The sequence below is a fragment of the Bos javanicus genome, chromosome 3 (genome assembly GCF_032452875.1).
Source record: "Bos javanicus breed banteng chromosome 3, ARS-OSU_banteng_1.0, whole genome shotgun sequence".
NCBI classification, from domain to species: domain Eukaryota; kingdom Metazoa; phylum Chordata; class Mammalia; order Artiodactyla; family Bovidae; genus Bos; species Bos javanicus.
The window spans coordinates 55,347,171-55,362,963 of record NC_083870.1 but is presented as its reverse complement, the minus strand read 5'-3'; the positions used below and the strand labels follow the sequence as shown (position 1 = coordinate 55,362,963).

Sequence of the window (15,793 nt, the reverse complement as noted above, 5' to 3'; positions counted from 1 at the left end):
ATAAATAAAAGAAACTTTTCTTTATTCCCCATTCTGTTTGAAATTCTTTTGTTATGACACTTGGCATTTTGAACTTTCTCTTTCCTATATGTTTGTTTAAAGCCCTGCTACTTGTAAGTTTGTATGGGAGTCTGTCTGTGCCTAGCATATATTATTATTTTAAAAATTACTGCATTTACCATTCTATAGAGTAATTATCTTATTAGTTTACATTTGTCAAAGTAGAATTACTGGGTCAAAGGGAATCACTATTTTAAAATTTCTTCTTACAATCTGGATTATTGCCAACAGTATGATTAGAAAAGTCTTTGTCAATTTAAAAGGTGAAAATGGTACAGTCTCTTCTGTGATAGCACAGGTTTTTTTTTCAATAGAAATTAACACATACATGAAAGTGAACAAGGGAATGATGTTAAAAGTATAACGTGGGCACTGGCTTAGTTCATCTGTCATTTTCCCAAGAATGTTAATATTTTGAAGCAGCTGGGTTTTAGATTTTTTTAATTTTAGAGAAAGCCTTAGCAGTATATGAAGACCTTAAGATAAAGGCTGAAAATCCTGTTTGGTAGTTTGGAGCCTCTGTTGTTATTAAAGAATAGTCTTCTGTTGATCTAATTATCATTCATTTGCAGGTGAAAATACTTCTGTTTTCTTTGTTGTTTTTGCTGTTATATTCATTTATTTTATTTGCAACTTGGGATGACCTTCCAGTCTAAGGGTATATCATGCTTCAATTCTGGAATATTCTCATGCATTTATTTCTTCTTGTAGTGCTTCTCTCTCCTTGTCTTTATTTTCTTATTCTGGAGCTCTTATTAGGTGGATTTGGATCCTCTCATTCTGTCTTCCAGGCCTTTTAATTTCTCTTTTATCACTTTATGATGAATTCAGAGTAATTCCTTCAAGTTATCTCTCTGCCAGTATACTAATTTATTAGCTTAGTCTAATCTGCTATTTAACCTATCCACTGAGTTTTTAATTTTGGTTCTTTCGAACTCAATCTAATTTTTGTTCTTTTGTTTTTTATTCATTAAAGTCTCTATTCCTCCTTTTATCTGTTTCTCTACATGAAATCTACTAACCTAAAAATCATTTGATTGTACTACTATAGATCCAAAGTGTTAATTTTACTAATGGTTTCCTTGATTTTGGATTTGATCCATCTGATTTGAATGACTGCATTAAGGATATGGATGATATAAAATTTAAAGTACATTAAAAATAGGTAGGATGAGTCATGAAAGAGTTGAAATATTTTTTGAACAGTATTTTGTGACAGTGGATTTGGATTGATAGTGAAAGGAATAGGGTATAAGAAAAAAGATATAAGAAAATATAGCAGCAAAAATGTTAGATTAATTTATGTAGAATGGAGTGGCTAACTAAGCTTGTTGATTTCAGTGGTAATTAATGGTATTTCTTTTTTGTATAGATGCCTGGAGAGTCATGAATATTATTAGGAGTTTAGTTTTATGTTTAGGATTACGTTTGGTTTTTCCTTTTCCTTCCTTTTATCTCTTTACTTTCCGAACATATTAATGAATTTAAAAAGGTGCTTGTGATTAGAAGATGGATCAAACTTTGCTTCATTTTGAAAACATGGGAAAAGGTTACCTACCATTTACTTTTGGAGGAGACCTGAAGTTCATTATAATAGGAACACAAAGACTTGACTAGTGGATGAAAGTGAAACACTTATAAATGTAAATTAATATAATGTTCCTACAGCCTTTCAGAGAACCTACTGCGACAGAGATTATCACTGACGATTTTCACTGGTTAAATAGCTGTTTATTTTCCCGAGGCTGATTTATTTCACTGTGTCAAGATTATTATTACATTGCCTAGTATTGATTCCATTCATGATGTAATTGCTCTTATTATTTTTTAGGGTAGAGACATAATTTAATAGATGGAATAACTCATTTCAGTGTTCCAAATGGAAGAAAATTATATTTTCCAATAACTTTCACAGTTTATTGCAACTAAAATTTTCAGGAAAGGAGTAATAGTACTGTAACCTTTTATCAGCTGTTAGGGGGCATAGTTTATCTTCAGTTCAGTTCAGTAGCTCAGTGATATCTGACTCTTTGCAGCGCCATGGACTGCAGCACACCAGGCCTTCCTGAAGATCACCAACTCCTGGAGCCTTCTTAAACTTATATTCATCGTGTCAGTGATGCCATCCAACCATCTTATACTCTGTCGTCCACTTCTCCTCCCCCTACAATCTTTCCCAGCAACAGGGTCTTTTCAAATGAGTCGGTTCTTTGCATCAGGTGGCCAAAGTATTGGGGTTTCAGTTTCACCATCAGTCCTTCCAGTGAATATTCAGGACTGATTTCCTTTAGGATGGACTGATTGGATGTCCTTGCAGTCCAAGGGACTCTCAAGTCTCCGACACAGCAGTTCAAAGGCATCAGTTCTTCGGCTCTCAGCTTTCTTTATAGTCCAGCTCTCTCATCCATGCATGACTACTGGAAAAACCATAGCTTTGACTAGACAGAACTTTGTTGGTAAAGTGATGTATCTGCTTTTTAATATGCTGTCTAGGGTGGTCATGGCTTTTCTTCCAAGGAGCAAGCATCTTTTAATTTCATGGCTGCAGTCACTATCTGCAGGGATTTTGGAGCTCTCCTACCCCACCCCCCAGAAAATAAAGTCTGTCACTGTTTCCACAGTTTCCCCATCTATTTGCCATGAAGTGATAAGGCTGGATGCCATGATCTTAGTTTTTTGAATGTTGAGTTTTAAGCCAACTTTTTCACTCTTTTCTTTCACTTTCATCAAGAGGCTCTTTAGTTCGTCTTCACTTTCCGCCATAAGGGTGGTGTCATCTCTGTATCTGAGGTTATTGATATTTCTCCTGGCAATCTCGATTCCAGCTTGTGCTTCATCCAGCCTGGCATTTCTCATGATGTACTCTGCATATAAGTTAAATAAGCAGGGTGAAAAATACAGCTTTACAGACTCCTTTTCCTGTTTGGAACCAGTCTGTTGTTACATGTCCAATTCTAACTTTCTTCCTGACTTGAATACAGATTTCTCAGGAGGCAGGTCAGCCTCATCTCTTTAAGGATTTTCCAGTTTGTTCTGATCCACACAGTCAAAGGCTTTGATGTGGTCAATAAAGCAGAAACAGATGTTTTTCTGGAACTCTCTCACTTTTTCGATGATCCAGCGGATGTTGGCGGTTTGATCTCTGTTTCCTCTGCCTTTTCTAAATCCACCTTGAACATCTGGAAGTATGTTCAACACAGTTCACAGTTCACGTATTGCTGAAGCCTGGCTTGGAGAATTTTGAGCATTACTTTGCTAGCATGTGAGACGAGTACAACTGTGTGGTAGTTTGAGCATTCTTTGGCATTGCCATTCTTTGGGATTGGAATGAAAACTGACCTTTTCCAGTCCTGTGGCCACTGCTGAGTTTTCCAAATTTGCTGGCATATTGAGTACAGGACTTTCACCGCATCATCTTTCAGGATTTGAAATAGCTCAACTGGAATTCCATCGCCTCTACTAGCTTTGTTCGTAGTGATGCTTCCTAAGGCCCACTTAACTTCACATTCCAGGATATCTGGCTCTAGATGAGTGATCACACCATCGTGGTTATCCAGGTCGTGAAGATCTTTTTTGTATAGTTCTTCTGTGTATTCTTGCCACCTCTTCTTAATATCTTCTGCTTCTGTTAGGTCCATACCATTTCTGTCCTTTATTGTGCCCATCTTTGCATGAAATGTTCCCTTGGTATCTCTGATTTTCTTGAAGAGACCTCTAGTCTTTCCCATTCTGTAGTTTTCCTCTATTTCTTTGTATTGATCACTGAAGAAGGCTTTCTTATCTCTCCATGCTGTTCTATGGAACTCTGCATTCAAATGGGTATATCTCCTTTTCTCCTTTGCTTTTAGCTTCTCTTCTTTTCTCAGCTATTTGTAAGGCCTCCTCAGACAACCATTTTGCCTTTTTGCATTTCTTTTTCTTGGGGATGGTCTTGATCACTGCCTCCTGTATAATGTCACGAACCTCCGTCCATAGTTCTTCAGGCACTCCGTCTATCAGATCTAATCCATTGAATCTATTTGTCACTTCCACTGTTTAATTGTAAGAGATTTGATTTAGGTCATGCCTGAATGGTCTAGTGGGTTTCCCTACTTTCTTCTATTTAAGTCTCAGTTTGGCAATAAGGAGTTCATGACCTGAGCCACAGTCAACTCCCTGTCTTGTTTTGCTGACTGTATAGAGCTTCTCTATCTTTGACTGCAAAGAATATAATCAATCTGATTTCAGTATTGACCATCTGGTGATGTCCATGTCTAGAGTCTTCTCTTGTGTTTTTGGAAGAGGGTCTTTGCTATGATCAGCATGGTCTCTTGGCAAAATTCTGTTATTCAGTTCAGTCACTCAGTCATGTCCGACTCTTTGCGACCCCATGAACTGCAGCACGCCAGGCCTTCTGTCTGTCACCAACTCCCAGCGTCCACCCAAACTCATGTCTATTAAGTCGATGATGCTATCCAACCATCTCATCCTCTCTCATCCCCTTCTCCTGCCCTCAATCTTTCCCAGCATCAGGGTCTTTTCTAGTGAGTGTGCTCTTTGCATCAGGTGGCTAAAGTATTGGAGTTTTGGCTTCAACATCAGTCCTTCCAATGAACACCCAGGACTGATCTCCTTTAGGATGGACTGGTTGGATCTCCTTGCAGTCCAAGGGACTCAAGAGTCTTCTCCAACACCACAGTTCAAAAGCATCAATTCTTCGGTGCTCAGCTTTCTTCACAGTCCAACTCTCACATCCATACATGACCACTGGAAAAACCATAGCCTTGACTAGACAGACCTTTGTTGATAAGTAATGTCTCTGCTTTTTAATATGCTGAGACATTGGGTTGGTCCCAACTTTCCTTCCAAAGAGTAAGCATCTTTTAATTTCATGGCTACAATCACCATCTGCTATAGTTTATCTTAAGTTATTGATTATATTCTATTTATCTCCTGTTCCTTTCCAAAAGGTATTTGAGCCATGTCACAACAAAAGATGGGAATAAAATATGGTTACTAAAAATCCTTTTAGGAAAGGAAGTAAACATGGTAACTCCATATGGTTTATATCTAATATCAAATTCTAGCCAGTATAGTTGCTGTGATTGAATGTCAATTTTGCCTTTGAGCTTCCTGGACTATGAATTCTCGTTATCACAAAGAGGAAAGCATGACTTCCTTAGCAGTGATAGATTTTCCTGAATTCTGAATGAAGAATATTAAATAATTATATCATAATCAACAAATCATTAAGAAAACAAAACAGAACCACTCTGCCAGGCGTAAACTCTGGTCTCAAATTGTTCACAGTCTTTGGAGTTGTCAGATAAGAAAAGGAATACCTGTTTAAATAAAATCCACATTATCAGAGTACACAGGAGAGAGGCATTTAATCTAAATTCTAAGAGAGGGCATAGGCAGGAAATTCTTTTCCAGGAAAAAAATTATGGTAAACTTTGAGACAAAATTAAAGTTAACTAAGAAAAGAAGGGACTAGGAAGAGATAATTGAAAGAAGAAGGAAAAACAGTACATCCTAAAGGTGCAGCATGCATAGTAGCTAAGCCAGAAGAGGTTGTCTTTGGCATTTAATTTCTGTAATTTGATATGATTGGAATTTAGGGAGCAAATTGAAGTAGGAGTTGAAGTAGCCCAAGGGTAACTGTGTGTGGGGGGGGGGGGTTGTTTTTGGGTTTTGGTTTGTTTTTCTTTTGTTTTTGAAGGTGATAGTCTTTGTCTGACTCTTCATGACTCCATGGACTGGAGCCCTCCAAGCTCCTTCATCCATGGACTTCTCCAGACAGAAATATTGGAGGCATGGGTTGCCATGCCTTTCCCCAAGGGATCTTCCCAACCCAGGGATCCAGCCTAGGCTTCCTACGTTGCAGGCAGATTCTTTACCATTTGAGCTATCCAGGAACCCCCTTTTGTTTTTATTAGCCTTTAAATATTAGTACCACAACTTCCAAACCTGCCACAGAACTCTCTAGGGTGCCTCAGCAAACTCTCAGGAAGCTGCAGTATACTTTAAAATTTTCAAGGCAACACAGTGATACCATTTGTTGCATACCATGTGAGCTAACCAGAGTCTGTAAAACTTCAATATTAAGGTTATTCTACAACCCATATGTACTGGCAGAATAGGAGATGAAGGTGGGGAATGTCCAATCTGATGTCAGGTTTTGAGAAATTCCAAGTTACCCAGTGTGCAGATCTTGTTAATAAGTAACTAGTTATTAAAGGATGAAATAAAAATTAATTTTTCTTTCAATGTGTATTATTTTAAAAAGATACTAAATTATTACAAGTATTGATTAAGTTATTTAGACCTTCAGATCAGATCAGTCGCTCAGTCGTGTCCGACTCTTTGCGACCCCATGAATCGCAGCACGCCAGGTCTCCCTGTCCATCACCAACTCCTGGAGTTCACTCAGACTCACGTCCGTCGAGTCAGTGATGCCATCCAGCCACCTCATCCTCTGTCTTCCCCTTCTCCTCTTGCCCCCAATCCTTCCCAGCATCAGAGTCTTTACCAATGAGTCAACTCTTCGCATGAGGTGGCCAAAGTACTGGAGTTTCAGCTTTAGCATCATTCCTTCCAAAGAACACCCAGGGCTGATCTCCTTCAGAATGGACTGGTTGGATCTCCTTGCAGTCCAAGGGACTCTCAAGAGTCTTCTCCAACACCACAGTTCAAAAGTATCAATTCTTCAGCGCTCAGCCTTCTTCACAGTCCAACTGTCACATCCATACATGACCACTGGAAAAACCATAGCCTTGACTAGATGGACCTTTGTTGGCAAAGTAATGTCTCTGCTTTTCAATATGCTATCTAGGTTGGTCATAACTTTCCTTCCAAGGAGTAAGCGTCTTTTAATTTCATGGCTGCAGTCACCATCTGTAGTGATTTTGGAGCCCAGAAAAATAAAGTCTGACACTGTTTCCCCATCTATTTCCCATGAAGTGATGGGACCGGATGCCATGATCTTCGTTTTCTGAATGTTGAGCTTTAAGCCAACTTTTTCACTCTCTTCTTTCACTTTCATCAAGAGGCTTTTGAGTTCCTCTTCACTTTCTGCCATAAGGGTGGTGTCATCTGCATATCTGAGGTTATTGATATTTCTCCTGGCAATCTTGATTCCAGCTGTGTTTCTCCCAGTCCAGCGTTTCTCATGATGTACTCTGCTTATAAGTTAAATAAACAGGGTGACAATATACAGCCTTGACGTACTCCTTTTCCTATTTGGAACCAGTCTGTTGTTCCATATCCAGTTCTAACTGTTTCTTCCTGACCTGCATACAAATTTCTCAGGGGGCAGATCAGGTGGTCTGGTATTCCCATCTCTTTCAGAATTTTCCACAATTTATTGTGATCCACACAGTCAAAGGCTTTGGCATAGTCAATAAAGCAGAAATAGATGTTTTTCTGGAACTCTCTTGCTTTTTCCATGATCCAGCAGATGTTGGCAATTTGATCTCTGGTTCCTCTGCCTTTTCAAAAACCAGCTTGAACATCAGGAAGTTCACGGTTCACATATTGCTGAAGCGTGGCTTGGAGAATTTTGAGCATTACTTTACTAGCGTGTGACTACTTAATAAATGGAATTGTTAGGTATTTCTTTATACCCCTAGTCTATGGGGCATAAAGAAAAAAATTCCTGAGACACTTAAGTTCTGGATTAGTACCTAGTATTAAAGTACAGATTTGTGAAAGCAATTCATGTGGTATTTTCTAAGTCTATAAAGATAGAAGCAAAAATATCAGATATCTAGAGGAATGCAGTTAGCTTAAACTTTTTCATTTAAGAATTGTTTGCCTCAGTTTACTTTACCTAAGCTAGACAACAGAAATTTGGGATTTTCTGTTTTTATAATAATCCTTTGTATTTGATGACCAGTCAAAGGTGGATTTATAAAGTTTGGAAACTGAATAAATAGATGTTAGGACTGACATTCCATTATAAATAGTGATAAACCTAATAGACATTTTAGTCCAGATAGGAGATCACTCTGTTTGTATTTAAGGCCAGTTGGTGTAGATCATCTATTTCAAGAATTTGTAAGAGCTAAATTGTACATACAGATATGAAGTTTTATTTGTTCTCCTTTTTTTTTTTTTTTGGTCAGAGTTTCAAAGGAGCTCTTGGCCCTAAAAGGTTAAGAACAAATTTATACATCAACTATATACTTCATTTTTGGGCTTCCCAGGTGGCACCTGTTAAAGAACCCTGCCTACCGATGCAGGAGACTTAAGAGACTCAGGTTCAATCCCTGGGTTGGGAAGATCCCCTGGAAGAAGGCTTGGAAACTCACTCGAGTATTCTTGCCTGAAGAATCTCATGGACCAAGGAAACTTACTGGTGGGCTACGGTCCATAGGGTCTCAGAGAGTTGGGCACAACTGAAGCGACTTGGCACACACATACTTCGTTTTTTGCATAGTATGTCTTTTGGCACCAGGTAAATTCGTACCAAAGCCAAGACAAAATCCTGGTCTTTGCATCTGTTAACACACTATTTTGCAAAATACATGTTTTTCAGAGGTTAAGAATTAGACATAATTCTTGCACCAAGAATTTAAATAGAAATAATTTTATGGGTGTGATGAATTCTCAAAAAAATAAAAGAAAATCTTTTAATTACTTAGATCTATGGTTCAAAAGATACATAAAGGGTGAACATCTCTTCTGTGCCTTTCACAAACTTAATTCCTCGTCCCAAAAGTAAAAGTTAACTTAAAAACCAATAGTGTTATAGTATTCGAATTTAAAATAGTGAATGATGTATCAGTACAAATAGCCAGAACATGTTTTCTTGTTTTAAATATGGATTAGATGTGCTTACCTGATTTGATTTTCATTTTAAGATGAATAACTGATACTTTGTATTGTCTTAGCTTCTATCAGTAGGATATGGTTTAGACTTTTTTTTTTAGTACTTATTTTTATGTAATGTCAACCAAATTATCAATTGGGATAGTTAGCCATGAAATATATAGAGTTCTAAAATAGTTTTCCCAAGCCCTAATACTTTTAATTGCTTAACTAAAAAGTGGTCATAAGGATATAATTTTATTTTTGCAAATATTATTTTACTTTTAAGAGATTTCTTATAGAAGATAAAATAGAATTTTGTCTTACCTATGGAATTTAATAATAATCTTTACTTATTAAGTGACTATATACTGGGCCAGGAATTATATTTGGAATTTCACATATGATATTTTAAATTACCATGTTACCTCTGAAAACTGCCTAATATTTATATGTTGCAGACAATTAAACTGAGTATTTGAAAGGTTAAATAACTTTCTCAACTTTCACCGTTTAGGTGCTGCTAGAATCTAATTTGGGCTTGTGGAATATCAAACATTCACTGTTTTTACAGCCCAAAGATGCCTTTGTGTGCAGATGTGTTTATTTTAATGTAAATTTGTCAGGTAATGCTATTTAGTGAGTGGGCAAAGATTTTGAAGAATTGCCTTTAGTACAATTTTATTCTTATACTGAATATTTTACTGAGCAAATAACTTTTTCTAAACTCCCACATTTGTATGTTTGTTTTTTTTCTGTAGGGCGATTCCCGAAGTCTTCCTTTTTCTGAGAATGTGAGTGCTGTTCAAAAATTAGACTTTTCAGATACAATGGTGCAACAGAAATTGGATGATATCAAGGATCGAATTAAGAGAGAAATAAGGAAAGAACTGAAAATCAAAGAAGGAGCTGAAAATCTGAGAAAAGTCACAACAGATAAAAAAAGTTTGGCTTATGTGGACAACATTTTGAAAAAATCAAATAAAAAATTGGAAGAATTACATCACAAGCTACAGGAACTAAATGCACATATTGTTGTATCAGATCCAGAAGATGTTACAGGTATTTTATTTGATGTTTATATAGTGTACTAACAAGAATGTATTATTTTACAAATAGTAAGATTTTTGCCATGTATAGTCTTTAGCCTTAACAAAAGTACAGGGGGTATATTTTCTCCTACAGTTAAGGTCTTATTTATATTTTATTCAGAAGTGCATTGAGTTGATGGATGTGAAGATTAAAATATTTACTTAGAGATGAGTAATTCTGCTGTCTACTCTCTTACTCTCTGTCACTAAGACATTACTTATTTTCCATTATTTGTGTTTTGTATTGGATCAACCACATGCTCTTACCTGATTCATTCTTGTGATCAGCAACACAAGTTTGCCAGATGACTTTTTAAAGTTAAAAATGCACTGTATGACCAAGGGATATTTTTATTTTTTTGCAAATGTCATTGTTCAAACCTGTGACCTCTGTTCTTTGTGCTCTAAGTGACTGAATTAACAACTTACACTACCAGGCGTTTTGTTTGAAAAAGAAGAAAAACGTTTAAAAAGCCAAATATTACTTTTTTTCCTTCGGTATAGAAAATGAAAGGAAAATACAACCTATAAGTCCAGCTTAAGAGCATAATTTCTAAACATTAGAATTAACAGATGTTCATGTTGGAAATTTTTCAAATGGTACAGAAAATAAAAATAGAAAAATGACCTCTATTAAGTCTAGGCCCTCTCCCTAAAGGTACTATTGCTTTTTTTGTTGTATATCCTTACAGAAAAAAAAAGTCTGTATTTGTATCAGTGTTCATCCATTTATATTTATACATTCTTTCCAAACCTTTTTACTTAACAAATCATATAAGACACATTTGATCTAAGTTTTGTCTTTGCAAAGAAAATATTTTAAACTAGTAATTTAATGTCTATAATCCTTAGTTTATTTATTTGCAAAGACAAAGAGTGGTATATGTAGAGTGATGTATCTAGCACCATAGCAATTTTAGAAGAACCTGTGTGATTAGCTAAGAAAAAATGATATAAGTAAAATTAAAGTGAAGAAAGTACATAAATTTGATTAAGATCCATAAGTTGCCAATCTTAAATGTTGTACTTCTGATATTCCATGTACTTGATAGAACTTGTTTTAATACATTCCTTTCAACATCTGGGACTTACCTTAGGGGTTTCATTTGGAGATTCAATGTAGAGATTTTAATCATGTAAGAATAATTAAATCTTAAAAGTGAAAGAAATCATAAAGAAACCAGTCTTCTTATTTTAGAACTGAAATAATCCCAAAGATGTAAATTAGTTTGCCCAGAATTACAAAACTAGCTAAAGAACTCTTCAATCTAGTATTTTTTTATCCACGTATTCAATAATTACATTATAAATGGAAATTTGTATTATGAAATGCTTTTTTTAGCAATATCATATAAACTTGGAAATAGCCTGTTCTGTTGGAACTCTGCCGAGCTCTACATTCTTTGCCCATTACTTCTTTAGGAGAGTTCTAAAATAAGAAACTGTGCTGGAGCTTTAAACTCCATTTAGAGAAAACATTTTGCTAATCACAGAATACCAATGACTACCTTCTAATTGGAATATAAAAGTGTTTTTGCCACACAGAGAATAGCCCATTTGGTTTCCCAAGTCATTTTTAAACAACTAACTTTACTGAAGTGTATAAATTACTTATGATAAAATGCACATATTTTAAGAATATGATTTGATGTGTTTTAACAAATGTCTGTATCCAGGTAACCATCACTACAGCTAGGGATCCTGACCATCACTTCAGTGGTTCTTGTATAGTATACATAATAGTCCTGTCGATCTCTGATTCCCATGTTTGGGTTTAGGTAACCACTGGTTTGCCTACTATCACTTTAGATTAGACTTGTCTTTCCTAGAGTTTCATATGAAGAAATGACCTTATAGACCTTCTGTCAGATTTCTTTTCTACCTCAACACTCAATTTGGATATCACTGAATCCTTCCTTGACTTTCTCTGATTCTCTATTCTGCTTTATCCACTCATTGTTGTATTATGTTGTATTACAATTTATTTCTGCACATTTTGATAGTACTTACTAAACTGTATGATGCTTGAGGACAGGACCATTGTTTTTATTCAGGTATTTTCAAGGTTTATCATAAAAGAGTGGAACATAGTAGGTGTTGTGAATATTATATCTCAAAAAAAAAATCCCAGTAAATAAATATATTAGTTTTTATAATTATAATAATACCAAACCATAATTTATCATGGTATTTTATTTAATAACTTGGGGAATAAAACCTTAAATAAAGTTTTATGATAAATATTTCCAGAAACTTTCTTTGCTGTTCATTTGACTTATCAGATAATTACAGGGCAGATGTTCTATGAAACATAACTTTCTAGTGTTACTTCTTAATGCTTAAGTTTGTTGCAATGAACTTGACAAGTTGGTTAAAATTTGAATGTATTAAAAAAAATAGTTCTCTTCACAAATGCCATATGCACACATCTTGGTGATGTTTGTTTGTTTGTGTTTTTTTTTTTTTTTTTGCTTTTGTTTTCATTTTCTCTTATAACTTGAGTGCATTAAAATCAACAATAGCACAGGGGATTAAGGTAGTTAATCATTAATTTTTACATCAGATTGCCATGCAATTTTATGTTTTACATCACATACTAAAGTAGACAAAATCATTTAACTTGATTAGATCTGACATAAAGAGTCAAGGACCTGGTGTTTGCTTTCAGTTCTCTAAAGTATAAGTATGTGCACATACTTACATGCAGAAGTATTTGGCTAATTCCTGTTGACTTGAGGGTATGTGAGCAGAATGAATGATTCAAGGAGACAGGGATAGAATATAAATTTGCATTGTATATATGATTGCCATGTAAGCAGTTAGGAGACCTGCTTTCAACTCACTTCTGCAATAATTAACTCCTTTAGCCATTAGTTTCTAATTTGTAAAATAAGGACATTTATCAGATAAAATTTAAGACTTTAGCCATAAAAGTCTCTGAAATATTGCTTATTATAATGTGAAGATGATCATTTGAGACTGTTAATGTCTAAAATATATGTGTTCGTTTATTCTTTAGTAGTAAAAAGTGAATTTTTTTTATGTTCTCTTCATGTTTATGATACTATAAGCTTCCTATTCACCTTCCATATATTTATAGGATAGTCTCATGGAGTATTATTATTATTCCCACTTGGAAATGAGGCTGACTGTACTTTGTGAAAACAGTTTTGAATCTCTGTAAAGTGGATTTGTAATCTAGGTCATAGTTGATAACTAAAACTCTTAAATATTTAAGAAAGAACTGATTTTCTGAATCTTTAGAATCTTATATGTTATCCCTAAAGAAGAGGACAAGAATATTTCTCATATTTTATTAGGTATAACTAATCATTTGTATAGTTTAAATCCCTCTGTTTTTACCTTATTTCCTTCTCTTTCCCTCTTCCCATTTCCATTTTCTCTGACCCCAACATGCTTAGATTGATTTTTTGCCATTTGAGGTGGGGAATATTTTCTTTAATATGTAGAATATTCAGAAAGGCAGTATTGATTTAATATAGAACTAATAGTGTTGGAATTTTGTGTGTGGTTTTGCTTGTTTGTTTTGGCCGAAGTGCACAGCGTGCATTATCTTAGTTCCCCAACCAGGGATTGAACCCATGGCCCCTGCAGTGGAAGCACAGAGTCCTAACTATCAGACTGCCAGGAAATTCCCTGGAATTTTTTGGAATTAACTTTGGAAACTTCTCAATTTCTGAGCTGTATCTGTATCGAGGGAGCCAACTTAATAACTAAAATGTAGTTTATGAAGTCTTTCTTGAATGAGTACAAGTGAGAATTTAAATTTCTTTTTTATTATTGGCCTATCCACCTAAATGTAGCATAGAAATTATAGTTGACTTTTATGTTTATTAAAAGGTGTAGCTTGATTTATTATGCTATTTCTACATAATCCTTATTTCTGATTGAATTTCTCATTTTGAGGTAAGCATATGTTGAATTAAGTTGTGAACTTCTAAGGAAAGGATTGCCATTAGGTTGGTAACTATAATCATTAATTAACAAGTCACTTTTAATGCCTCTGGATTTATTTTCTTGTCTTTAAAATCATGAAATTAGTTGATTCATAGACATCTAATATGTGAATTCTTGATGATATATTTTTTAAAGTTAATACACAGTAAAACTGATTCTTCCTGGGTCCCTCATTCAGTGAATTTTAATACACAGATAGGTTCATCTAAATACCACCACAATCAGGAAAAAGGGCAGTAGTATCCCTTTGTAGTCACACCCTCTTCCTACTCCATATCCCCTGGCAACCACTGATCTGTCCTCTGTCACTTATAGTTTGCTTTTCAAGAATATCATATAAATGCAGCCATAAAGTTTATAACCTTTTAAGTCTGACTTCTTTCACTCAGCATATTTCTGTTTGAGATTCATCTAGGTTATTGCATTTAGCACCAGTTTATTCTTTTTTACTGCTGAGTAATAGTCCATCATATAGATGTACCACAGTTTATTTATTCATTCTTCCACTGGGAACTTTAGAGTTCTTTTAAATTTTTTGGCAGTTAACAGTAAAGCTGCTATAACTGACCATTAACAGGTTTTTGTTTGAACATGTTTTCGGTCCACCTAGGTAAATACTTAGGTGTGTGATTGCTAAATCATATATTAATATGTTTAATAATACAGGAAACTGCCAAAGTGATTGTATTATTTTTCCAGAGTGGCTATATTATTTTTCATTCTCACCAGCAATATATGAGAGTTCCAATTGTACCACATCCTCTCCAGCACTTGGTATTGTTAATGTATTTTTTTAAGCAGTTTAACTGGTGTGTAGTCATTGACCATAAATATTATTATAATTAGGCAGAGGAAAGAAAAAAAATGGCACCATCTTAAGCAGAATTTATGAAAGAATTGTGCATGCTGTAGGTACAGAATGTAGGCCTTTTCTACCAACAGTTAGGCAGTAAGCAGTTTTTGAACATTAAGGTGTCATGTAACAGATGAAGGCAGTTATGAAATTTTAATGCCTAAGTCGCTTATTTTAAACAAAAAAAATTACAGCCCACAATCTTGTTTCTTTTTTTCTTAATCTCAAGATCATCAACTAAGTTTTGTTTGTTTCATATCTGTATCACCTAACATCATGCCTGAGAGTAAGCAGGTCCTCATTACCTGTTTGTTGAATAATCAAAATGAGTTATCTTTTAAGTCTATATATTAAAAGCAATCTTTGAGCTGAAGATTGATCAGACTGCCAAACTCATAGCTTTGTGCTTCTCCCTGATCTTAAGTTGCATTGGATTTGTTGTTAAAAAAGCCCCATTTTCCCATCTCCTATGTGGGTTAGCTAGGGTGTAGTCTAGATGTTTCTGCCACATGCCAGATCAGCCTCAGAGCTCAGAAGGATTTATAGCTACTCAATGGTTCTATCAGAGAAGGCAATGGCACCCCACTCCGGTACTCTTGCCGGGAAAATCCCATGGATGGAGGAGCCTGCTAGGCGGCAGTCCAAGGGGTCGCACAGAGTCGGACACAACTGAGCAACTTCACTGTCACTTTTCACTTTCTTTTTTTTTTTTTTTTTTGACCTGGTGAACAAAGAAACTTTAGTTGCTCAGTCATGTCCAACTCTTTGTGACCCCATGGACTGTAGCCTACCAGGCTCCTCCATCCATGGGATTTTCCAGGCAAGAGTACTGGAGTGGGTTGCCATTTCCTTCTCCATCATTTTTCACTTTCATGCATGGGAAGCCTGGTGGGCTGCTGTCTGTGGGGTTGCACAAAGTCGGACATGACTGAAGTGACTTAGCTTAGCAGCAATGGTTCTATCCAGCTTCCCTGGTGGTTTAGCCAGTAAAAAATCCACCTGCAATGTGGGAGACCTGGAT

At 35.5% G+C, this 15,793-nt stretch overlaps 1 protein-coding gene across 3 annotated transcripts in view; it reads left to right on the top strand.

Moving 5' to 3' along the window:
- PKN2 (protein kinase N2) overlaps positions 1–15,793 on the top strand; it is a 134,622-nt gene that overhangs the window by 38,304 nt on the left and 80,525 nt on the right. For 2 of the 3 annotated variants that reach the window (XM_061411356.1, XM_061411355.1), the window contains exon 2: positions 9,612–9,912. In XM_061411356.1, coding sequence (XP_061267340.1) covers positions 9,612–9,912 — 301 coding nt within the window. The remainder of the gene's footprint in view (positions 1–9,611; positions 9,913–15,793) is intronic. The other variant, XM_061411357.1, reaches the window with a different exon arrangement.